This window comes from Lingula anatina, chromosome 2 (genome assembly GCF_051362555.1).
Source record: "Lingula anatina isolate TDL-2025a chromosome 2, LinAna3.0, whole genome shotgun sequence".
NCBI classification, from domain to species: Eukaryota; Metazoa; Brachiopoda; class Lingulata; order Lingulida; family Lingulidae; genus Lingula; species Lingula anatina.
The window spans coordinates 34,741,689-34,765,966 of NC_141768.1; the positions used below are offsets into that span (position 1 = coordinate 34,741,689).

At 36.4% G+C, this 24,278-nt stretch overlaps 2 protein-coding genes and 2 long non-coding RNA genes across 6 annotated transcripts; 2 read left to right on the plus strand and 2 right to left on the minus strand.

The window, feature by feature from the left end:
* Positions 1 to 134: 134 nt before the first annotated feature.
* On the minus strand, positions 135 to 10,527 carry LOC147763640 (putative RNA helicase mov-10-B.2). Of its 2 annotated transcripts, XM_087003347.1 has the most exons (5): positions 10,386 to 10,527; positions 4,179 to 4,355; positions 3,334 to 3,422; positions 2,728 to 2,843; positions 135 to 2,405 (listed from the first exon to the last, which is right to left on the minus strand). In XM_087003347.1, the coding sequence occupies exons 2-5, from the start codon at positions 4,257 to 4,259 to the stop codon at positions 2,341 to 2,343; spliced, it is 351 nt and encodes a 116-aa protein (XP_086859473.1). In that variant the 5' UTR covers positions 4,260 to 4,355; positions 10,386 to 10,527; the 3' UTR covers positions 135 to 2,340. The 2 variants fall into 2 exon arrangements, with proteins under 2 accessions (XP_086859473.1, XP_086859472.1); XM_087003346.1 differs by lacking the exon at positions 10,386 to 10,527 and having other exon boundaries at positions 4,179 to 4,589.
* Positions 10,528 to 12,048: 1,521 nt separating this feature from the next.
* LOC106178825 (uncharacterized) lies at positions 12,049 to 15,000 on the plus strand. 2 transcript variants are annotated; one of them, XM_013562285.2, is made up of 4 exons: positions 12,049 to 12,125; positions 12,471 to 12,688; positions 12,880 to 13,074; positions 13,471 to 15,000. In XM_013562285.2, exons 2-4 carry the CDS (start codon positions 12,479 to 12,481, stop codon positions 14,428 to 14,430), a joined length of 1,365 nt encoding a protein of 454 aa, XP_013417739.2. In that variant the 5' UTR covers positions 12,049 to 12,125; positions 12,471 to 12,478; the 3' UTR covers positions 14,431 to 15,000. The 2 variants fall into 2 exon arrangements, with proteins under 2 accessions (XP_013417739.2, XP_013417663.2); XM_013562209.2 differs by having other exon boundaries at positions 12,050 to 12,217.
* Positions 14,319 to 24,060, minus strand: LOC147763641 (uncharacterized). The gene is made up of 2 exons (XR_015332695.1): positions 23,573 to 24,060; positions 14,319 to 16,092 (listed from the first exon to the last, which is right to left on the minus strand). It is a non-coding gene; the product is annotated as an uncharacterized LOC147763641 (long non-coding RNA).
* Positions 16,157 to 19,225, plus strand: LOC147763642 (uncharacterized). Its single transcript, XR_015332694.1, has 2 exons — positions 16,157 to 17,761; positions 18,819 to 19,225. It is a non-coding gene; the product is annotated as an uncharacterized LOC147763642 (long non-coding RNA).
* Positions 24,061 to 24,278: the final 218 nt, after the last annotated feature.

A 24,278-nucleotide genomic window follows, 5' to 3' on the forward strand; every position in this document is an offset into this window, starting at 1 on the left:
TATCAAGTGTCATAAGGCGTACATTACGAAAATATTTAGGTCTTGGAACGTGATTTGATGACTTTTTTAAATGCATATATATACAATTATAAATTTATAATTAAGTTATTTAATATCAAATTATAAGTTCTGACCGAGTTTTAAAATTTATTTTAGGAGGGGTAAAAAACCCCAACCCCATCTAATATATATTGGATACATCCGTAGGCTTATGTCCTTAGAACTAGGCGTACAAAATGTGTCTTCTAGCTAAAGTTATTATTATGGTGTATGTGTAATTAAAAAAACTACGCAAGAGTGACAAAAGGTCATGTGTTTCGAATGCACCCCCACTCTCCGATCAGACATTACTTTTGTATAATTCACAGTCCATCTTCGTTGTAGTTTGTGACTTTACGTCATTTCTTAGTGAAGCGGTGTTGTCCTCAATTTACCTTAAATGTCCAAATTACTAAGAAGAAACCACTTGCAAGAATTATAAGGCTTTTTATACTGCTAGGTCTATAGACGTGATACACACGATATCTTGCAACCCCACAAAATCTGTTTCTTAAAATTTTGGTTCCACCACAAAGCTTAGCACTATCATTCTTTTTTGCTTTATTGATATATTTTCAGTACATAAATAATCATTGTCTGTTGCCCAATTTTGCACAAAATTAAGATAATCCCCAAAACCTCATTAATTGTGTTTTCTCCATCCCAAAAAATATCACAAATTTCTCCTCATAATTTAGTAGTGCACTGGCATCTACACAGTACATAAATGTATCATTATAATAACATCTTGTTCTTACTGATAACATAATTAGCTTAATTCTATAACAATTCTAAAATGTTAATAACAATGAAAATTCAAAGTAGATGGCAAGATTCTTATTGTGCTGATAAAGATAAAATATGTAAATTCAATACTGATTAGGTACTGTATACTGGCTCATTGAAAAAGGGAACCGTTTCACAAAAAAATTAAGCTTAGACTGCTAAATCTGGATAGCCAACTATACAAAGTCAACTTTGCGATATTGTTTTCCAACTACAATTTTTTAAGAATGATTGGTCCACAGTTGATGAGTAGAATATACATAAATGGGCTACTGACACCACTGCAAGTAAAAGACTTGCCAAGACAATCAAAATGTAAATCAAAGGAAAGTGAAAAGAAAGTAAAAAGACTGGAAAAAATGAGGCAAAATTTATAACTTGGTTAATGAGCGAACAATACTCTAGTTTTGATTAAATCAGAACTTTTCTTGCACCTATTTTTATTTTTGCCATTTTGTAAGTGAAAAAAGGGGAATAGGGGATTGGTGTAGTGAAAGCCCAACCTTAACCTTTGGATGCTATTCTCATTAAACATATGCATAAAAGACAAAATTTAGACCACAAATAGATTCATGCAATCTACCAACCTTTTTTACAGTGAGTCATTGCAACTTATCAGTTATTTCTGGCCTAGGCTATCTGTAAGATTCTTACAACTGTGAAGTGCAACTTAGCCAGCTAAGTCTTTATAGGCTCAGATTTTAGACTACAAACCAACTTCAAACATTTAGTAAAGCAAGTGCAAGGAATAGTTAGTTTGAAGGCTCTGCCTCCCCATAGGGTGAGAACAAACACAGTCACACTGTATGATACATTACAGAAAACATTGGTTAAAAATATACTCTGGAATTTTACATTTTCACTAGTATAGAATCAATTTGATTTCTAAAACTGACTTATTATAAAAAAACTCCTGTCAATTTAAAACTTTTTCATAAAGCATATCTGAAATACACTGATAAAATGTTATTAAAAATATTAAAATTTGATATTCACAGATAAAATAGGCTCAAGTCAAAATGATTAAGACAATTACTGAAGCATTATTCAAACCCCAATTTTGATTATTTCCATACAATTAGTGATTCACAAGTTCTTTAACAGAGTTGTACCTAATCTGACTACATGATATCTATCAAAATCTCTCTAAAATCAAGTGACAAAAAATGCCCACAGTTTCAAGCACCATAAAATATGGCTTAAGTAAGTAATATCCTCAATTGTTTCATAATAAACGTCATGTCACTTGAATGTACCATTCTCCAGAAAAAAAGATGAACTTGCAAGGTTTGATAAGTCTGCGTTTACAGGTAGATGTCATAGTTTAATATACATAAGGCAGCTTTATATCGTGGTCAACAATATTATATTATATCAGTTTCTCTAGCCTCCATGTCTTATTCGTCATAATATTTTGATTTTCAAATTCAGGGTCCCCTAGTAAAAGATCTTGCATTTCCTCTTGATCACAGAAGAATCTGAGTTGAGAATACAGTTGAGAATACAGAGTTGAAATTAGGCATCTCCTCTCCACTCGGGGTCTTCTTGCAACTGAACCTGGCTGACATCCATGGTTACATCTTGAAAAATAATATATTCCCAAAAAAGTTTAAATGCTGCAGTAATAATAATAATAATAATAATAATTAAAATCAATAAATCTTGGACACATTACTTGTCGTACGTCTGAATAACATGACAGACAAGAAGAAAATAGTTGCTCTTGAAAATGGACTTTAAGTAATGAAAATGCAAGATGACAGCTAGTAGATAGTACATGTGCATGCAATTTATTTGAAATTCTGACTTTTCAGTCCTAATGATTTAGATTATTTATAGCCAATAATCTGAGAAAATAAAATATTCAACAGAGAAATTGATTGCAATAAATCCTGCTCGTACCTGACTGCTTAATATTCACTGCAGCAAACCTCTCTACGACATCGTCGAGCTGATCAGTAGGGTCATCGTAATCACATCCTGTGTACGCTTTTTTCTCGAGGCAGTACTTAAGGAAACTACACCAAAGAGAAGTTGAAAATAAAGAAAGAATTGCCTACTTTCTTTTGTCTTTCTGTATGGACTTTCATTCACAATAAAAGAAAGAATTGCCTAGTAGACACTATTTTGTCTGTCAGTTTGGAGTTTAATTTACATGTTTTTTAACTTTCCTTTTTTTTCTATTTTTTTTCATTTAACTAAAACATGATAGCTTTCTCTTTTTAATCTTTCTATCCTCTTTGTTTTTTTTTTTTTGTCAGTCTGTCTGAACAAACATTAAAAATTTAATTTATGAACTTTATTAAATCCTTAACATTTCTTTTTTTGTTGGTTTGTCTGTCTGTCTGAACAAGAGTTCTTAGAAACAATGAGATTAAATAAAGATTAAATAAAGGAAAAAAATTTTGAACCTAACATGGCTGATTTGTGTTTGGTTTGAAAAAGTCTTATAATTTGATTGAACTTTTTTTGCTTACTGATCAAATAAATTAAAATAATTCACTTCACCTGTTCCAATGTTCATCTTGCGAAAGAAGAAACGGATTCCCTACAACAATCAATAGGGCCTTTGCTCTTGTGATCGACACATTAAACCTCTGAAAAAAAAAAAAAATCCCACATGTAACTGTATGTGCGGGTGAACACTGAAGACAGTATAGTCTGAGACTAACTGTTCATATCTCTTCTGTGAATTCCGCATCACATGGCATAGTCTCTGCAGTGCCATAGTGGAAAGAAATGGTGATGAAAATAGTATGGACTATAGCTGTTTAAATAACCTTACATTTCAAAATATGTGTGTGCACATCCACATGTACAAAGTCTTATGAATTATGTGTTCACGCATATACACATGCCACAGCACAATCATGGTAATGACACTATCTTTTCAATGGGCAAAAATTATCAAACTTTCAAATGTATACATGTACCTTTATAAACACATAAAGTATATGGTATTAGTGGTACTCTTACTGCACAGATTAGAACTATAGAGTAGCTTACTTTTTTATTCTGTTGTGACCATCCAATAAGAATTGGGTAGGAGTATTAAAATTTTAAAAATTAATGGCCTAAAAAATACCGCATCTGTAAAATTCACGATTCCCCCCCCCCCCACTGAAAAAAATCAAGTTATTACCATATGCTGAGGTGGCACTAGCAATTTTCTCTAAAGCCAAATTACTACTTTTTCATCACTTTTTTCTCCAAAATGGTTTAAATTTGACTAAAATAAGTCAAATCAACCCTATTTTGCCAATTGAAGTCAGTTTTAGCATTTGGCTTAATTGGGCAGTGTTAACTCTACCCCAGTTTGTGTGTCCACATGCATAAGTGTACAAATGACTGACCTTTGGGTTCTTTAAAAAGCCCAGCTTGAACTCTGCGTCCAGAGCCAGGTAATCGTGGTTACTCCTCACGGTGGACACCATGATGACCCGTCTCTCCTGACCCTGAAATTCCTCCACACTGCCCACCTTTATGTCCCGAAAGTTTTTCTTGAACAGCAGTTGCCTCAGTTTTTGAACCTGTGGAGAGAATAAAAAGGGATGTCTGTGCATTTACAGGCCCGTAACCAGCAATTTCAAAAGGGGGGTTCTTTTTCTGAAAAAGTGGACCTTTTTCCATAAAAACTTCATGTACCTAGATCAAATTTTACCCACAGTGGACCTTTTCCCAGCAAAAGTGGCAGTTCTTTAAAACCCCCGAACCCCCCCTGGCTACACGCCTGATTTAATACTCATCCGTTACATTCAGCATTTACTTTATCTTTATCTTATAAAAATGTAATGTTCCTAGGACTCAGAAACGCATAGGCCTATCTATCCATATTAGAATGAAAATCGGGATTTATAAATAACGGTTAAATAAACTTCTGTTTGAATATGATATCTAAAATTGCATGCGTGTCATATGCTGCTATCACGTAGGCCTACTTGTAGCTAAGCTTGATCCTCTAAAGGTTCCAATTAATGTTTTAAATTTGATTTCTGGCTAAGATCTCATGTTTTCAAAAGACGTGTGAATATTAATGTAACAAGTATAGGCCCTACTCCCCAAGCAAAAAGTGTCACCCCCAAATGCAAGTGTTACAGGAAATCATAAACCAACATGTTATTTTTATTCAACTTCTAAAAGAATTTTTCAAAAAATTTTACTGATTGTTCACCCAGTGAATAAGCTAACCAGAGCAAAACAATCGCATCTGCCTTTTAGTATTTTGTACAATATCCTCTAACACGAAGTACCTGAGGCATGTGTGCGTGACGTAAAAAAGTTCTGTTAGAGGACTGATGGCGTTCCACATACACAGAAGAACGGTGAAAAGATAGTATGAGATCATTTTTGTTTGCAGGGTTATCCCTTCAGTTATCCATTTCAGATAATATCACACACATTCTCAATAAGGCTCTGATCTAGGATTGAGCTGACCATTTGGGGGGGGGGGGGTCTGGATCTGGTTCGCATATAGGCCTAACCTGCGTACTGTTGCATTGGCTGTAGGCCTACGTGGAGAAGCATGATCATGCAGGAACACAAATGGGTGGTTATGGTCCCCAAAGATATTCTCGGCAGAATTCCACAAGTTTCTTTTCAGTATTTGGATGTATTGCTCTGCGTTAAGGTTCCCGTTGACCATTGCCAGTTCACCTACACCACAGCAGCCAATACGCTGCGTACCATGACTGAGCGGTACGTGGGTGGGTCTTGTCGACCAGAGGTGGATAATTGGGAAGTTTTTTCTTACCAGCTTGTCGTGTCCGACAAAGATATCTAATGATGTAACGTGTTGTGGTCCAATAGTTCTCAAGTAATTAATGTGCCGGCCTCTTTGTATAACGCCGAGGTAAAGAAATTAATTATACAATTATAGGTAGTTAAAGTTTGCGTCATTGATCATACATATAGATAAGAAATAAGTATATAAGCGATACCTTGAGAGGAAGAAGGGAGACATGTAGAGGACAGCTAGAGGAAGCAGCGAAGGAGGAGTTAATAAGCGACGGAGTACGGGGCAGACGAGTTAGGAGTTGGACACTTAACGTAGAATATGTAGCTACCGAGCGTCAACGAATAAATTGTTTAACTGGTCATTATGTGGACTTGGGTTTTCTTGGCGCGACCTTACGTAAATCTGACACGCTTTGGATTGCGTTATCCACTAAGTTAGTCTAAAACGTATAATGTCCTATTTCGAGCCCACGCTTGAATTAAGCGTACAAAATTATATAAGTTTAGGACATTCACTCCATATGTAAGTAAAAGGTTCATTACAAGCTGCCTTCAAACCCTTATGCATCCATCACTTCTAACAATGCTTAATCTGCTTTCATCTGAGAACATGCAGTATCATTGCCCAGTTGATGGCTAGTATCCATGATAGAGCTCCGGTATATTGTTTAAAAGCTCAAGAGTTTCAACGTCCAAGGTCTCTGATTTGTTATTCTGATGGGCCACAAGCAGCCGCCAGAGTGGTTCTACCTTTTAAAAAAAACTATGAGTTTTTTGTTCTTTGGAAGATTGCCAGTCAATAAGCATTTGTTCAGTACGTCTAATAATGTCCTCCTCGTCACAGATTTTCCACCCGCAAAAATAATTAACTGTTGGCCGAATGTCAAAAAACTGACGAAGACGATAAGATGGACAAATATCTGGCTGTAGAAAGAGACGAGGATCCTGAGACATGTTTGAAAAATTTGACCTGTCTTGCTCTACTCTGTTGCTGATTGTTCAGTTCTAGGTCGTCTAACCTGAGAGTATAGTTGGTTATGTCTACAGGTATTGTCATACCTCCCATCTGGAGTAACCCATAAAAAGCAGTTGTGAACATTGCTTTCATAAGGGATATTACATGTATATGCGGGTCTTGTATCACTAGATGGAGAGCCTCCAGTAGCTTCTGTAATATTGGAAGTGTTACTGGGATCCCACATTGCACTGGGGTTTGGAGTTGGAGTTCCGTGCCTTGGAGAGTTTGTTTTACAGTGCATGAATCTGTCGGGTTGAGTATGTTTGCTATTTTGTATTTATAGTTTAGTGCGTATACTTGAGTTTTGAATTATTGTAGCTGGTACCTTTCCCTTAAAAATTGGACGAATAGCGGTGTCACTGATACATGTGCCGGGAATGCTCCAGAAATGCGCCCATGAAAAAAGGAAAACGGCCGCACTTACTGAAAGCTGGTCCCATTACTAAAAGAAATGAAGTAGATTAATGATAAAGACTGAATAGTGTTGAAAATGACATTTAACATAATGTGTGCGCCTGAAATATCTACATTTAAAATATAATTTCCAAAGAAAATGTGCACACATTTCAATTTGTGGGGTTGCAAAGAGACATTTCCAAAATGGCGGTATTAAGGGATTGAATTTTTGGTGCCCATGCACCACAAAACTAAGAGTCATACAAAACGGCGCTATAACCGCGTCTGCATAAAGACGCTAGGTGGTTGGTCCTTCCCAGTCGTCATCCTGGAATAAACCTTTCCTTTAAAAATGTCAGGAAAGATTGACACATCAGGAAATCAGCTCTGGCTTCTTTATTCACGCGGCCCTAGTGGTGTAGTTGTAAGCCTGCGTAAGAAAGATCTCCCACAAGGAACTGTGTATACCGTAGTAACAGAAATTAAACAATTTTATTATGGAATTTAAGTCTCCCAAGGAAATTTTCTTTTTGTGCATGTAGTGAGTTACGTTATGGAGACTTGTAGCATTTTTTCTTGGGGGAGTCTTGCCTCCTGCTTAATTGAGTCAATTTCAGTGCGTGCAAAATTTACGGTTGTGATACGTTTTTTATTTATTTTTTTTTCAATGCCTATATCCTCGCACAGTTGCAGGAAACTGCTTAATATTTTTATCAGTCGTCGTATCTGTAGTTTACAATCAGAAAACTTCAGTCAGAACTCTCAGTGGATCTTAGGCCCGTACTCGCAGCCACCACATGCACATTTCGAGTTGAAGAAGAAACAGCAGGGAAATTTCGTTTTATTCACCATCTTTCACATCCATCTGGTCAATTAGTGAATGATGGCAACGTCGAACGTTTTACCGCAGTGCATCATGCCACAGCGGGGTGCGCTATCAAAATTAATTAAAGAATTAGACCATGGGATATTTCCAGCAAACTTGACACTGAAAATGTCTGTCGCACATGTCCTGGGATTTAAAGTTAGCGGGCAATTCTATTGCGACAAAATCCTATCAATGGCTTCAGCTTGCTCTTGCCAGATTTTTGGGGCTTTTAGTAATTGATCATATACCATATACAGCCTGGTGCCCGATGAATCTGTCAATAATGTCACCTACATACATGCACAGTATGGCACTGGTGTAACTCCAAGGACCAGAATATCATTTCTGAAATTCCGAAAGATTACTTTACTCTTTGAGTTCAAAATAAACATTTGCCGACATACAGGGTTTTATCGGCCTTGGACTACTTGTGTTTTTACCGGTATCCAACACCGACTTGGCGCCAGGCATCGCTCCGGCCAAAAAGTGAAGAAAAAAGCGGAAAGAAGTGGTGCGCTAGGTTTTAAGTGATACAAGTGCTGTGACGAGAAACAAAATAGCTTTTTCTTTGGCTTATATACTGCCCTACCAAAAACAAAATGTCACCCCTAACCCATTTATGTACATTGTTACCAGGGTGCGCATAGATTTGATTTTAGTGCTACGCAACGATTAGAAAACCAGTTATCTCTTACATTTTAAAAATGCGGTTCTTATGTGAGCGGGATAAAATATTGACCATATAGTGGACACAGAAGAGATTTTCGGCCCCGAGGATAACAAGAAGGTTAACAAGAAGGTTGGGATTTTTCATAAAAACTATTTAGAGGGTAAGACAACGTCAAAGGCCACATAGAGTGAAGAGACGAAGCCTTGCTCTTACAGGACGCCCCATGCCACAGAGAAAGCCAACTGCAACATTTTAAAAAAGGAATAACAACTGTTCGTTTAAAAGAAAACGGATTTTCCTGTTGTAAACAATGATTTTCCCATATTTTCCAGTGGTAAATAAATCCATTTCGACATTCAAAAATAGGTCATGTTTTTTTTCTAAAAGTTTGTTTTTTATGTAATTATCTCTTAAGAGATTATTACAAAGGTATAGCCATCTATGCAGGCCCACGTCATCTGATGGCCAGCATATATTTCCATAAGTTTTTTAGAATTATTTGATTGTGAAATCTCATACGAACAAGTGATATCTCTTTCACCGAAAAAGGAATATTAACGATTCCGAGATTACCGTCAGCAGTCGCCTGCACAACGAACATTATTTTAACAGGGTTGCCGTTTGGAGAACAACGGTCGTCGAGTCAGATGGTACCAGAACTTCTGCATATAGTCACCAATCCCAATCTGGTGAATGATACTGTTCTCAGATGAGAGGAGATTCAATATTGAGATAGGTGATGGATGCCTAAGGGAAGCATAGATCCAAGTACTGAAAAGGAACTTCAAAAACTTCGTCCAGAATATCCTTTGGGGTCATTTCACCATGATAATGCTACTCCACATACAGCAAATAAAATAGTGCAATCTCTAGATCAGAACATCATTGAAAATGCATGAGATATACTTGGGAGAAGATTGCCGAGAGTTACTCCATGCACAGACTTATCAAGTGCGTTTTTCAATCCACAGAAAACAGTACAATTTACTCAGATGTGACTTCGATATTTCTAACTTTGGTAACTTTATCCATTAGTTGTATAATAAGTAGAATTCCGAATAGTGACTATTATGTATCTGACATCACTTTCGGTATGCAGCACAACTTCTAACATGTAAAACTGTTTGCCCACTGGTAATTCTGTGAACGTTAATAGTTTCTGATTTTTAAATTTTTCTATGCAACCTTTGTCGAAAGGACTTTTATACGAATGAATATACCGGTACTAGTACGGATGCCCTGAAAAACTATGCCCCATCCCAAGATCAGCTAAAGACAATTCTGGCACGTTGTTTACAGGTAATTAGGTACAATCACTTGGCCAACGATTGCCAGTCTCCCTTGTTTGTGATTTTTAGTTCAGATAAGAGGCTGTCAGAATGTCGCCTTAGTCATGGAATTGGTGTGCATCACGGTGTAATAGGTCTACTAGTTTGATGTTATATGGCATTTACATCAAGTTGATGTTAAATCGTTTAAAACCCGCTCACATTAATGAACAGAAAAATGAAACAATGCACAGGGATCGTCATTTATTACGAATTGTTAAGTGCGATCTACTTCCTGGACCCTTTAAAAGGCCTATCGTAGTCATTTGCAGCACATGCCATCAAACGCCAAACAATACTTTCATATCGACATCTAAGGTTGTTAACATTTGAAAAATACGAATGACACAGCTTTACTGCCTCCCAAGTAATTTTTCCATGAAATTCTTTTTCGCACTGTCGGTCGATGCAACAACTTATTTGAAAACAAGTAGAAAACAAAAATAGCCCAATTTTACACCTGGGGTTTGACGCACAATGATTGTAATTTGTTCTCTTTGGGTTACTATTAAAATCAACGACTAAAAGAAGCCTATCGACATTCACCTGTAGCTTTGTTAAGGCCGACTTGCCTTTAGCGATGTCGAGAGTCCTTTCGTGGTGTCGTGGCCGACATAAAGTTACCACGTCACACAAACGGGATTGATGTCGCCAAATAGTCCTTGTGTCATGTGGCGGCTTCTATGAATAACACAGAGATAAATTTATTAACTTGGTAGTTTAAAACGTAATTTTGAATTTCGGTCTGATAACTTTCTTAATGTCGGTTACGACATCTTCCTGTCGATTTCCTTATTTTATGATAATTGAGCAGAGATTTTGATCTGTGCCCTGGCATTTAATAGAGATAGCTGTGCAAATAACTGGCTTGTCATGGGGACATTAAAAATTTGTGCGACCGCTTTCTGCGCAGTACCAATAATTATATAATTATACTTTCTATTTATTATTCGTAATGCCAGTGTTACTATGACTGGTAATGCGTCCCTGGGACTGTTAAATTGTGTCTGATATGAAATATTTCACCACTGAAATGTTGGTGGCGATGGCAGTTATCATACATTCTGCCAACCCTGGAAGCTTTTGACTACATGTAACTTGCCTATATCGTTGATCATAGGTTGACCTGTTTTGTGCCCAGAGCTATTTCGATGAAAGGTACATGCAAATGTACCTGGTACATGTTTGTGAATGTGACCTTAATCTAAGAATCTTCAAAAATGTCTGATTGGTACAAGCCATATTTAATTGACATGCATTAAACAAACAATTATAATATAATAATAATAATTTATTTTCATATTAATACAAGTATAAAATGAAAATTGGTATGAGCTGTCGATAAAATGTAATACAATGGAATTATTAAAATAAATTTTGTTCATTAATAATGCGTACTGCTGATGGATAAAACTATTTTTAGTGCGCGTGGAGGTCGGCTTGATGACATACGCATAAAGCCCCCTTTACACTGGACGGCGTCCTTTCTGCGTCCAGCAGTACGGCCCCATCTGAGAGGTAAAAAATTTTAATGCTTTACGTGCCGACAACTGGCCGATCATTGAGCATTCATTCTGATACAAAATTAATGCTCGTGCCTCCTTATTAAGACCACAGCGATGCCAAATTTCATGGTCGCAGAAAGGACGCCGTCCAGTGTAAAGGGGGCATTAGTAGGCTATTTGCTGGGTGACCAGGGTCACCGTGATTGACTTAATTTCACTAAGGCGTGCCAGTATTTATCTCTATAGTCTTGGAAAAGTTATTGCCGACTTTGACCTGTTGAGTACGATTAATTAAGAAATTTAAAATCCAATTACTGAGTGATGTACTAAAATGGAGAGAGTTAATAAGTTTTTTTTTTTTTTTTTTGAACAAATGGTATTTAACAAGCATAGCAGCTAAAATTCCAGGCCGATGTGTGTTTCAGTTTTGATAACTGGGGCTGGCATGTTTAATTCACAGTTTGTTCGCTTTCACAGTAAGAGCTGTGTGACAAAGAACAAGGTCAAATGTACTTTTACGTCACACTTCCTTTTCGTTTGACGCACATAATTGTCCATTGCTCTTCATATGTAGCTCAGCGTTATACATTAAGATGATTCACAATCTTATCGGTCAATCATTACGGTCATTTTATATGCAGAGAGAAGCGCTGATTAGGTAATTATCCCATCGGTCAGTCTTTTACGCTACCATACTTTTCGTCGGGATAAGAAATAAAAGGCCGTACATGTACCTGTAGCTACCATTCAAAGGCCGAGGGGCTTCGGACTCGAAACAAATGTAAATTGAAGTATTTTTAAGAGACATTTATATTTTGAAATTAACATTTGACAGACAAGGTTTTAAGTTGCTGTATATGCATTTATTTGAAGGTATATCGTTAAGCGTTGTTTGGGGTTTTATTAATCATAGCAATATGTATTTGAGTTTTCAAATTACATTATTTCATTGTCAATTTGGATTTCATCGATGTGAATTTTAAAAAGGAGTCTTCTTAATATTAAGTTCTCAAAAATTATAAGTTTGCTCTGACATTATTACGTCTTGGGAGGAGCATATTGTTCGGTAAGGTTCTCCTTAAGCACGGGTTGTTGCCAACATAATTTCAAACGCTTTATTTTTCAGTAAAGACAATGGCGACACAGCATAAATGTGCTTACAGCGCGTACCTCCCGACATTTTTCGATAAATTTGGTGGAAGTTACCCTCCTCGCTCAGTTTTCCACGACTGGCCGACATGTTTCCAAATCTATCAAGATGTCTGCCTTGAAATGCCTGAGAAGTTATACGCTCTCAACAGTTCAGAGAAGTTCAGGGAATGGATGACGGAGGAACTAAGCGGGGTAAGTACGATTTGATGAAATTCAAATATCTCTCTCGCGTCACGTACACTTTAGGCTTTCGAGCTAATTTTATCGGTTTTAAAATTTTTAAAGGAAAGTTCAAATATACCACAATATTATTTGATCTATTCGTATTCTTTCCAACATGCTCTCATAAATGTTTATCCAGTTATATATATCCATCAATTCAGGTCGATTTGTTGAAAGTTGGCGAAGCCATCACGTCGCTGATTAACACGGGGTGTATCCCGGTGTTGACGGGCTACCTGGCCTGTCTGAGCTACCTGGCACACGCCTATCGCTGGGGCACAGTACCAACCACGAGCCTGGAACGGGAAAGAAGCACTCTCGAATTCCCGGACTGCCTCTGGGACCCTTTTAAAAAGGTAATACAGTAATCTAAAGAAAAATTTCTTGAATCCGTTCAAGCTAAATAAGACCGGGTTATCCTGGGTGCACCTCAGCAAGCTGCCAGCCAAGCGGTGAGAGGTGACCTTGGTTGGCAGCCAAAGAGGCGCACTATTGATAAAAAGTTAGGTTACTTTGATTGACTCAAGATTATCCCCTTTTTTCTTTTACTTTTATTTAAAAATTTTACCTTTGTCAATGCTTTTTCTGATTACTTTCTTTACAATTTAATTTCCTTTTTTTATTTAAGCTGATAATTTAGGCGTATTTAATTATCAATTCCTTAATGTCTCAATTTGGATATTAAGTATGTTAATTTTTTATTAAAACATTCAAGGAAATTTTATTATTTTTTCCAATTTCATGAAAAACAGGTAAATGATTATTTTGGGCTTCCATATCGTGGCAACCACTTTTCACTCATGGCATGCAACGCAATTTTTGATAAAAATGGATCGCCTGTGGGTATGAAGTTCAAGTGGAATTTTGACCCAGAAATAGCGTACCAGGAAAGTAACTTCATGTTACTGATGGCAAAAGCCGAGTGTGAAGTCCCTCCCATCCTCGGTGCTTTCGGAGAGTACTTGGATTTGCTTCAAACCTTCACCACCGCAGACGACAGGAATGACGTGGAACAGCAGATGATCGAAAAGGTGTACCTTGCAAAGGGGCACCTGTCAGCACTTCTTAGACAGGCCAATAAAATAATGCACGACAGTTTCATTTCAAGGGACGTCTTTGCACCGCACATCCAGGGAATGATTGCATGGGGATTAGGCACGGACGTTGGGTCGTCTGCTGCGGAAAATCTCATTTTCCAGGCACTCAATGTGTTTTGCGACATGGAGGGTGCGAGCGAAATGAGTCGTTTTGGAATGAAGACGCGGAAGAGCATTCCAGACACCTCCAGGGCTTTATTGAAGAAGCTTGAAGAGAGCACTAAAGGAAATCTATTTCCTACAGAGAAACTGGTCCAAGCCAAAGCTGAATTGATTACGGTATTTTATGCCTTTATTTTGGGACATGCGCGAAAGGTACCCGACTACATAGCTAAAAGTCCAATGACTGCATCCAGATTTTTATTAAAAGATTTGGTATCCAACTTCAAGCGTAAAATGAAGGAGCGGTGCGACGAAGTTTTATTTGTTCGAAACAAAGCTTTGGGCAGATCAGCTGACAACGCCATCAACGGCAGTGGAATCGAGAAAACCTTTGCGTGGTCTTGTCGAAAGGCGCTCGTGATGAGGTCTAATTGTCGATTGCCAATTTGGAATTATTCTCATCTGTTAATTTTTGCTTTCTTATGTTTGTTATGCCCAGTTATCTTTCTGTGAGTGTCAAAACCCCTTTTGTTTACTATGACTGTATTTTGTAAAGACATTCCACGTGCACATCAAGTGCATGTGCAGATTTGACTGAAAAACACCCATTTAAAGCGAATTTTGACCCTTTTGATGATTTCTTGATATATCCTCAAGTTTTGCAGTAATGCTAAACACTGAAAAAAAAAACGTTTTCTATAATTGATCTTTTGTTCGTTTCCGATGAAATTCATTGTTCTTCACAAAATTACAAGAAAACAGCTTTTACGATCATGTGATAAAGACTCCAAGACTGAAACACACGAGTCGCCCTCAATGCAAGGATCAAAGGTTTAATGAAGATGCACATTTAGAGTGTATATCTGTAATGTCTTAGTGGAGGCTAAGGAAACCAGTGTAAGGTACATACACTGTAGTCAGATCCATTATGTATTGTATTATGGGTTCAGGGTTCATAAATTTAGTCCTATAGGCCTAGTAATGACGTTTGTTTGCTTGGACCGGATTATGATTGGAAACTTGACAATAATAAAATATTAATTCAAAAAATTTGCGAATAAAGTTATATGGAATACATGTTTACATTATTTTTTTGTCCATTGCATTCTAATTTGCTAAGTTTTCTTATCTTATTTAGCCTGTTCTGGTATGGTCTCAATATGAAGATTATCTCTTCATCCAATTAAATTTAAGCACACCAAATGCATTTAGACCGAATGCCATTTGAATATCTGCCATCAGAAAATAACTCCTCGCGTGAATTCACAAGCACGGTGTTTGCCCTGCTTTTATTTTGTTGTGCGCAGTCGTAGGCCTACGTCATAGAATTTTGACATGACAGTAAAAGGCGTAAGGCGTAGGCGTTTGTAAACTTCCCAATTTCGTATTTTCTATGTCCACATAAATTGCAAAGCCGCTATTCCATCATTCAAAGCTAGTCGATTGTCAGAGAATTATTGGAGATATTGGAGGTAAAACTATCTCAATATTAGCTGTTGACTGAAGAAAAAAATCACATCATTCTTAGTCGATTGTTTTTTTTTAAGTGTGCTTTTGTAATATGGAAGATAACCATCAGTAAAGGTCCCCGTGGTTCGATGGCAAGCCCAGATTTCAGAATAATTGCGATAACCGCCGTTTAAGTGGTAAAATGGAATTTATTATATTTCTGTGTGTTGTTTACAATATATTTACTGTGGTATTTTGAATTTCATTTTCATGAAGATTTGTTAGCTCTTTGACAACACAATATAATGATTATTTGCTTTGGGATTTGTGCGGTGTGGATATGGACATATGTGCAGACTGTGAATTTTATACCGGTGTAGCATGAATCGTTCGGAGCGTGAACCATCCGTTCTGCTCATGCGCACGAAGCGCAGGCAAATCTGAGAGACTTCTGGCGTGTTAAGTCCGTCTCTTTCGATTCATCAATACATTATGCTTGATTTATATTAGATTTATATTAGATTTGATGACTAGAATTGTGCAACAGATGATAAGAAACACGGAGTACGATTTTTGTGATCAACGAGCGGGATATCATGATGCCAGACATTGTCACATAATTATAAGTACATTCTTAGACTTAAATAAACATACTCTGTTGAGAACATACTGCAAATTCAAAAATAATCTTTAAAAATATTAATATCTTATAATTGTTCACCTCTACTGGTTGTCAGGAACCATAGTGTATAGAAAAAGTGTAATTAGTACCCCTTACGAAAATTTCCTATAGGATCCTATAGGATCCTATAGGAAATCTTATAGGATCCTATAGGGCACATTTCCTATAGGATTTCCTATAGGATCCTATAGGAAATTGTTGTAAGTTAAAATCTTGAGAAAAATGCATATCTTATAAACATATATCATTCTAAACAATAGATATTTGATATAGGTCCATTTTATCAGTTGAATTGTCAATTATATATCACTATTAAAGCAAAAATGCTTTTTATTGTTTATAATGCACAAACTTGTAGTCTTCTATAGGATTCTATAGAAATTCTTTAATTTCTTTTTTAAAGAATTTTTGAAAAAAATTGATCATTTTAAAGTAATCTTTTATAGAGAAATATTTTATCATTAGGAATGTTTTTGTACCAAATCATTGAAGCTGATTTTTTTTTAATTCATGTTCAGACCATTACAAAAATCTTATAGGAATTTCTATAGGAACCTATAGGAAATCCTATGCTTATATAATTCATTTAGGGAATTTTTATAAGCCAGGTTGAATGAAAAATAATGAATCTGGTTTAAATATCAGTATATGATTTTGATTTTTAATTTATGTTCAGACCATTACAAAAATTCCTATTGGATCCTATAGGAAATCTTATAGGAATTCCTATAGGAAATCCTATGCCAATTCATATAGGTAATTTTTGTAAGGCCAGGTTGAATGAAAAATAATGAATCTGGTTTAAATATCAGTATATGATTTTGATTTTTAATTTATGTTCAGACCATCAAAAAATTCCTAAAGGATGCTATAGGAAATCTTATAGGAATTTCTATAGGAACCTATAGGAAATCCTATGTTAATCCATATTAATTGTGAATTTTTATTAGGCCAGGTTGAATGAAAAATAATGAAACTGGTCTAAATATCAGTATATAAGGTATTTTTACTTTTTGTGTGATCATATTCACTTCATATTTCATATTTATTGAAAGTCAACCTGATCTAATCAGACTGTACTTGACCTTGGCTGTTGTGAAAGTGCAATCCTGCCTAATATATAAAATATAATGTAAAAGTAAGTGAACATTTAGGGTATAGTACTAGCTGTCCCTCATAAAGGATGGGAAACAAGGACAAATTAATGTTTATAAAGATAAATTTTATGCTCAATCACTTATAAGATTTAACAGTCAACTCAGGCCCGTAGCCAGGGGGGGTTCGGGGGTTCGAAAGAACCGCCCCTTTTGCTGGGAAAAGGTCCACTCTGGGTAAAATTTGATCTAGGTACATGAAGTTTTTATGGGATAAGGTCCACTTTTTCAGAAAAAGAACCCCCCTTTTGAAATTGCTGGCTACGGGCCTGCAACTGATGTTAGCTAGAGAATGCCCTACTCCACCAACCATAACCATAGATTCAACAACTGTGAATTTCTTTTGTTAGCTTGGCACCTATTATTAGGTCACTACTCCTGTAGCTATTGTTACACTAGTAACAGTAACCGCCTATTAGGTGTTATCAGATGTGTGGTATCCTGTCTAAGTCTTTGTTTATATGAGACAAGCAGCAAATGAGTGTACAGCTATCAAGCCAGTTTAAATTCAGGAGCATAGTGGAAGGGTACAGAGTGTAGAAAAATCAGATTGAGGAAGGTATGTATTACAGTAATGCATTGGATCATTTGGGCATCTAATCAAATTGAAAATAAGATAATTGATCTAATTTGTAGTGTACCTTGTAAACATCATATCTATATTACATTAAACAAGTTATAATTTATAAAGTATAGCTTCCCTTTTAGCCAACAAAGAAATACTGTTTATTCTCTTTATTTCTTATAAAACTGTGATCAATTGCTCATCAAAATATTTCTATAAATGCAGTTGAATCTAAAAAAAAATTACATTTCATATAACTTTTGGTTTGTGACTTATTAAAAATTATCTATTAATGTTATCCACAACTGCCTCAAAGGAACCATCATGATATATAACTGAGAAAGACCTATGCTAATAAATAACATACAATTAACATGTTAGAGAGGCTGTCAGGGCAAATTTCATTACCTCACATGTTCTTCAGGATCGTTTATTTGCCAAGTTTTCTTTTCATTTAATTTCTTTTCAACCATAAATGTGAGGTAAACACCATAGTTTGTTTAAAAATATTTTTTGCTTACCTATACATATTGGAAATGAAATGTGCATTGTGAAAATCTGACCATTTTGCTTACACGGAAGCTATAAATTTTAACTTGGAGTTGCTTTTTTTGTGGTTTGGACTGATGATTTAAGTCAAGCAAAGACTGGTCAGAATATAGGGAATTACTGTTTACCCTCGGAAATTAGTTTTCCATGAGTTTTTGAGACTTTTTTTGGCCCTGACAGCTCTGTAATGGCCCATTGCATATTTAACCAGAGTAGAGTTTTCTCCACTGCTGATTTCTGCATTTTAAAATTCGTTTCTGATTGTTCCTGTGGGCTTGGTTCTATGAAATATGTTCAAGTTCTTAAAAATCTTTTTTTACAAATTATCCAGCTTTAATACCTTGTCTTTGAAAAAAACAGTTAACTAATAAAGGCTATGAAATGCTCAAAATAAAATTGGTGCAATGATTATTATTGATCTCATTAGAAAATTTTTCCTTCATCATTTTGCATTTTTGTAGACATGTACAATTAATTGAAATTCACAATGTTTTTCTTTTAGATTGTGTCTGCAAATGGTTCAACACAACTTAGACGGAGTTTAAGAAGACTATCACAGTAAAGTTGAACAATGTGCAAAAGACTTTTGTCTAAAATTCTTCAATTATTAAGTGACTAAAGCAGTATGTTGACAATGTACACAATCTGGCCAAGGGAGGTTTTAGCCACTCATTCTGGCTTCTGGCAGGAGTTCGAACACACACAAGAAAAAGACAGTGATGCCACAGCTTGACAAGACATATTTGATCCTTGTGATAACTTATAGAACTTATAATTCAAAAGCAGTAGCAGCATCGTTAAATTTGCAAAAATCTATGAAACAATTCTCTAGTAAGCTGGTTGCATAGCATACTGTGGAATATGTACATTTATACATTTTTATATATTGAATAAAGAATGTAAACATGATACTCTCTTTTGTTTTGAGGGACCAGTGCCTATAACCAATTTTGCCTAAGTTCCAACAATATATAAAAAGCTGTAAAAATATTCAAAACAGTTAATATAAATTTCTATAGGTTCCTATAAGATTTCCTATAGGATCCTATAGGAAATGGGGCCAATTTCCTATAGGAACCTATAGGAAATTCTATAGGATCCTATAGGAAATCTTATAGGATCCTATAGGAAATTGGGCCAATTTCCTATAGGAACCTATAGGAAATTCTATAGGATCCTATAGGATATTCTATAGGATCCTATAGGAAATTGGGCCAATTTCCTATAGGAACCTATAGGAAATTCTATAGGATCCTATAGGATATTCTATAGGATCCTATAGGAAATTGGGCCAATTTCCTATAGGAACCTATAGGAAATTCTATAGGATCCTATAGGAAATTTCCTATAGGAATCCTATAGGAAATTTTTGTAAGGGACTTTTAAAACTTACATTCATGTTGTTGTATTAACTCAATCAGAGGAAGCCATTGTTTGATAAAATTCAGACAGGGGAAGCCAAGTTGTACAAGTTGTTCAGATAATGCTTCACACCTTGCAGTTCAAATTTTAATGTCCTTTGTTTCGAAGCCAGTAATCTGTTAAAACTAGATTACAGGGTGTTATTAGGAGTGCCCACCAGGAAGAGGGTGGACTTGTGTATGAAGTAACCAATCAGTTTCTAAGCTACGTGATGGACAGTTTAACTGATAAAGTTTAGTATAAAGAAATCTGAAAACTGAAATCTAGAGGAGGATGTTGAGAGAGAAGGAGAGAGAAGTCATACTTGTATCATGTAACTTTTAGTGTAGCAAAATATATTCTGTTGAAGTTACAACATGGAGTCGTTTCATTCTTTTCCGTGTGGAGAATTTAAGACAAGGAACCTGGGAATCTCTGTAGCAGTATTACAGATAGCGTTATCCAAAGTCGTGAGCCCATTGTACCCAAACCCTGGGTGTATTATTATAAAGGGTATTTTATGTAATGTGGGGCCCCGGGATGGTTTAAGGGGGTTCCCCACAAGTGGTGTAGCTCGCCTTGGTCTTGCAATTATCTGCATGGAGGGAAATGTAGGGATTCCAGGTTGTAACAGCATTCAACAGTTTCGCAGCGAAATTTTGAAGAAAAACACAGGAACAGGTAGGAAAGGAAAGCAAGATGAAAACCGGAGGAAAGGTAAATAACACTGTATCGTTCTAAGGTAAGTGGAAAAGTGTTATTAAAATTGTTGAGGTTATAGAAGGAACCGACAACTATGTCATATGCACATTTAAGAAGGTAAAATATGTATATATATTTAAAAAAAAAATCGAAACAGGTTTAAAAAGGTATTTATCTGTAGAAATATGTAGTTATTTTAATATTGTTATGCTTGTAATTTTGTCTGATATATAAGATATATTCAGTTAAGGAATAAGGTGCTTGGATGGGGATGTGTTTTTGTGTTGTGTGATAGTATGGTGGGCAGAAACTTATCTTTTTCTTCCAGTCAGGGTTTCTTGTCGTTGTAGAAGTCATTCTGAGATATTGGGATCTTTTAAGTCATAACCATAAGAACATGATGGATCTGACGAAGGAATTGACACTGCAGTAGGGAGAGGTCTTGTTTGGAGGAAGAGTTGGTTTCTGTCTGACGTTTTTGTGTTTGTGGTGCTGTGTGTAACAGTAAAAAGGCAGAAATTAATATTTTTTTCCAGTCATGGTTTCTTGTTGATGTAGAATGCATTCTGAGATTTTGGGGTCGCTAAAGTCATAACCATAAGAACATGATTGCTCCGACGAAGGAATTGTCTCTGCATTGGAGAGAGGTCGTGTGTGGACGAAGGTTAGTTTCAGTCTGAGAAGAGTGGGTGTAAATAATCTCTTAGGTTTTCCTTCTCACAGGGGTGGAGAAGTGGAATTACCCTGCGGTTTAAAATATTTTTCTGAGTATTATTCTGAGTTGTATGTGTGGAGGCATAATTATCCTCGTGACCATAATGGATAACAAAAAGTCTCAACCTTTTCCGTGGGTTAAGGGATTTTCAGGCAACCGTGCCAGCTTTGGCCAGGGCAGGTTCGGTTGGTCTGGGCGAAGGGTGCTCATTCGTCTCAGACAATCTGTGGGTTCTTTGACTTGGTGGGATCGGTGGCTTGTTAACTTTTTTGGCTTCACTACGGATAAGAAAGGACGTTGCGTATTTGAGGGAAATAATGGACAGGTAATTGTCGGTAAATAATCTCCTGGAGTTGGAGATGTTTGGCTGGAGAAAGCCGGTGTTGTGTTCTCCTTAGAGGTAGGAGACAAATTTTTGGGACCTAAAGTGGTCAGTGGATATATTCCATGGAGATGGATATGGATTATAGGAGCCAGTATGTGCAGTATATTTTTAGTTTAATTACAGATGAGTAATGTGTGAGAGATGTTTATGTCGTGTATTAAGACGGGACTGACCCAGGGGACACAGTTGTAGCTTGGTATATCAGGCCAGCCAACTTCGAGACTCTCATCAGGGTTGCATAGCCAGTCAATACTCAGACAGTTTGAGAACACAGGCAGTGTACAGATAATGAGTACATTGGGAGATGAGTAAATATCACCTGTGTTGTTAGAAATGCATGGCAATGATAAGCTTATATTAAATTTTTAATCTTGTATTTGTTTCAGATATATGGAGGGGGTGAGAAAAGAAGATGTGTATTCTACTTTTCATAGGGTTATCATATTTTTGAAATTAATTTTTCCCCACTCGGGGAGCGTTTTTCAATTTCCATACTTTCAGGTTTACGGCGCGGCTTACACCAGGTATCGTCACTGAGTTCTTCGCAACGCTCGTTTCGTCTTCATTCGGGGTCTACAGAAGTCAACAACGGTGTGGTGTGATAGCTAGGGATTTTCCACCTGCGGAGGCATCGTTGTTCTCCAAACTTCGAGTCGTCTTTCAACTACGTAACGCTCCGGCAACCTGCAATCTCCGACGTGGCTGGGCCGTGATCAGCACTGTTCCTATCGTCATCATGGGCTATGCATTTCCGTGATTTTATGAAGAGGCCCTACTTCACAGTGACTGTACGCAAGATATACATGTAGACTATGAATTAATAACAAAGGACTGACATATATATTAAAAAGAAAGAAATGGTTAAAGCAAATGGTCGAGAGACAACTCGATTTTTATGTTTTTTTTTTGTGCTGTCTGAGCAATTGGATAAACCTATGTCCCTCTTCCTAAAATGAAAAAAAAAAAAATTAGGGAGAGGCTGGCGCAGCCGGCTCTCAGCACTGTTTTACATTTGCTTCTTCAAGATGTTGCTTGTTCTGAATCATTATTATTACCTCAACTGTCGTCAAACCTTTCATTGTATATATGTTCCACATTATTATCATTGGTATATTGTAACTTTTCAATGTATATACTTTTCATAGTGATGCTTATACCAAAACTTGCAATGTATATATCTGAATGGCGCTTATAGCAGTGTTATTGCTATTCCATCCGTTAATGTTCACAATTTTAAGGTGTCAACATTGTTGTTATAAGTTGTAAATACTTTGGTGTATATAATTTACATAGAAAAGCTTACATGACTGTTATTTAAACTTTTAATCTATATAATGTAATACAAGTATATATTTCAATGGCAATTACAACATTGTAAGAAAAATGTCATATAAATATTCCATTTTTCTTGTTTGGGAAAAGGAGGAATATGTCAGGAACCATAGTGTATAGAAAAAGTGTAATTAGTACTTTTAAAACTTACATTCATGTTGTTGTATTAACTCAATCAGAGGAAGCCATTGTTTGATAAAATTCAGACAGGGGAAGCCAAGTTGTACAAGTTGTTCAGATAATGCTTCACACCTTGCAGTTCAAATTTTAATGTCCTTTGTTTCGAAGCCAGTAATCTGTTAAAACTAGATTACAGGGTGTTATTAGGAGTGCCCACCAGGAAGAGGGTGGACTTGTGTATGAAGTAACCAATCAGTTTCTAAGCTACGTGATGGACAGTTTAACTGATAAAGTTTAGTATAAAGAAATCTGAAAACTGAAATCTAGAGGAGGATGTTGAGAGAGAAGGAGAGAGAAGTCATACTTGTATCATGTAACTTTTAGTGTAGCAAAATATATTCTGTTGAAGTTACAACATGGAGTCGTTTCATTCTTTTCCGTGTGGAGAATTTAAGACAAGGAACCTGGGAATCTCTGTAGCAGTATTACAGATAGCGTTATCCAAAGTCGTGAGCCCATTGTACCCAAACCCTGGGTGTATTATTATAAAGGGTATTTTATGTAATGTGGGGCCCCGGGATGGTTTAAGGGGGTTCCCCACATGGTGATATCAACACACAAGCCTAGTAAAATCAATACAATAATACATGTAGTAGGCCAACAGCTGGATAACGACGGCCCGTCCACGGTAGGTTCAACCATGCGTCGAACTGTAATTTGACGCTGAAAATTATCAATTAAAAATTCTGTATTAACACATGAATTTTACCTAGAAATATCTCCATTATATTAAATATATGATGAGGTAAGAAACGAAGAAGCCACATAAATGCACTAGCATAGTATAACAGTGCAGGTGAATAACAACGGATCATTCACGGAACGGTTCATACACGCGTCTGCTGCGTGTACAATCGGTTAGGAAAATGGTTCAAGCAGAACAGACCGTACACGTGACACCGGACTTTTAATGTGCCGTAGCGATTGGATAGATAGATGGTCTTAATACCAACAAACCACATCAACACGCCCCAGTCGTTTTGAGATCGTTTTCGCTGGGATAAGATAAGAATTAATATTTTGTAATCCAGAGGATCGCCGTCAAATGTTGATCAATGTACTCGTTTGAAAACCTAATACCGGGGAAGTAACTAGAGGCTGACTGTTGATAAAATGCGTCTAGGTCACCTTAGATTGTTGGTTATGGTAATAATGACATTCCTCGCCGGTCTTTCCTTAATACATGTCGATTATATCTTTCGGGTTCATGGTTTGAAAACATTCATATAACACTTTTTGATAAAAAA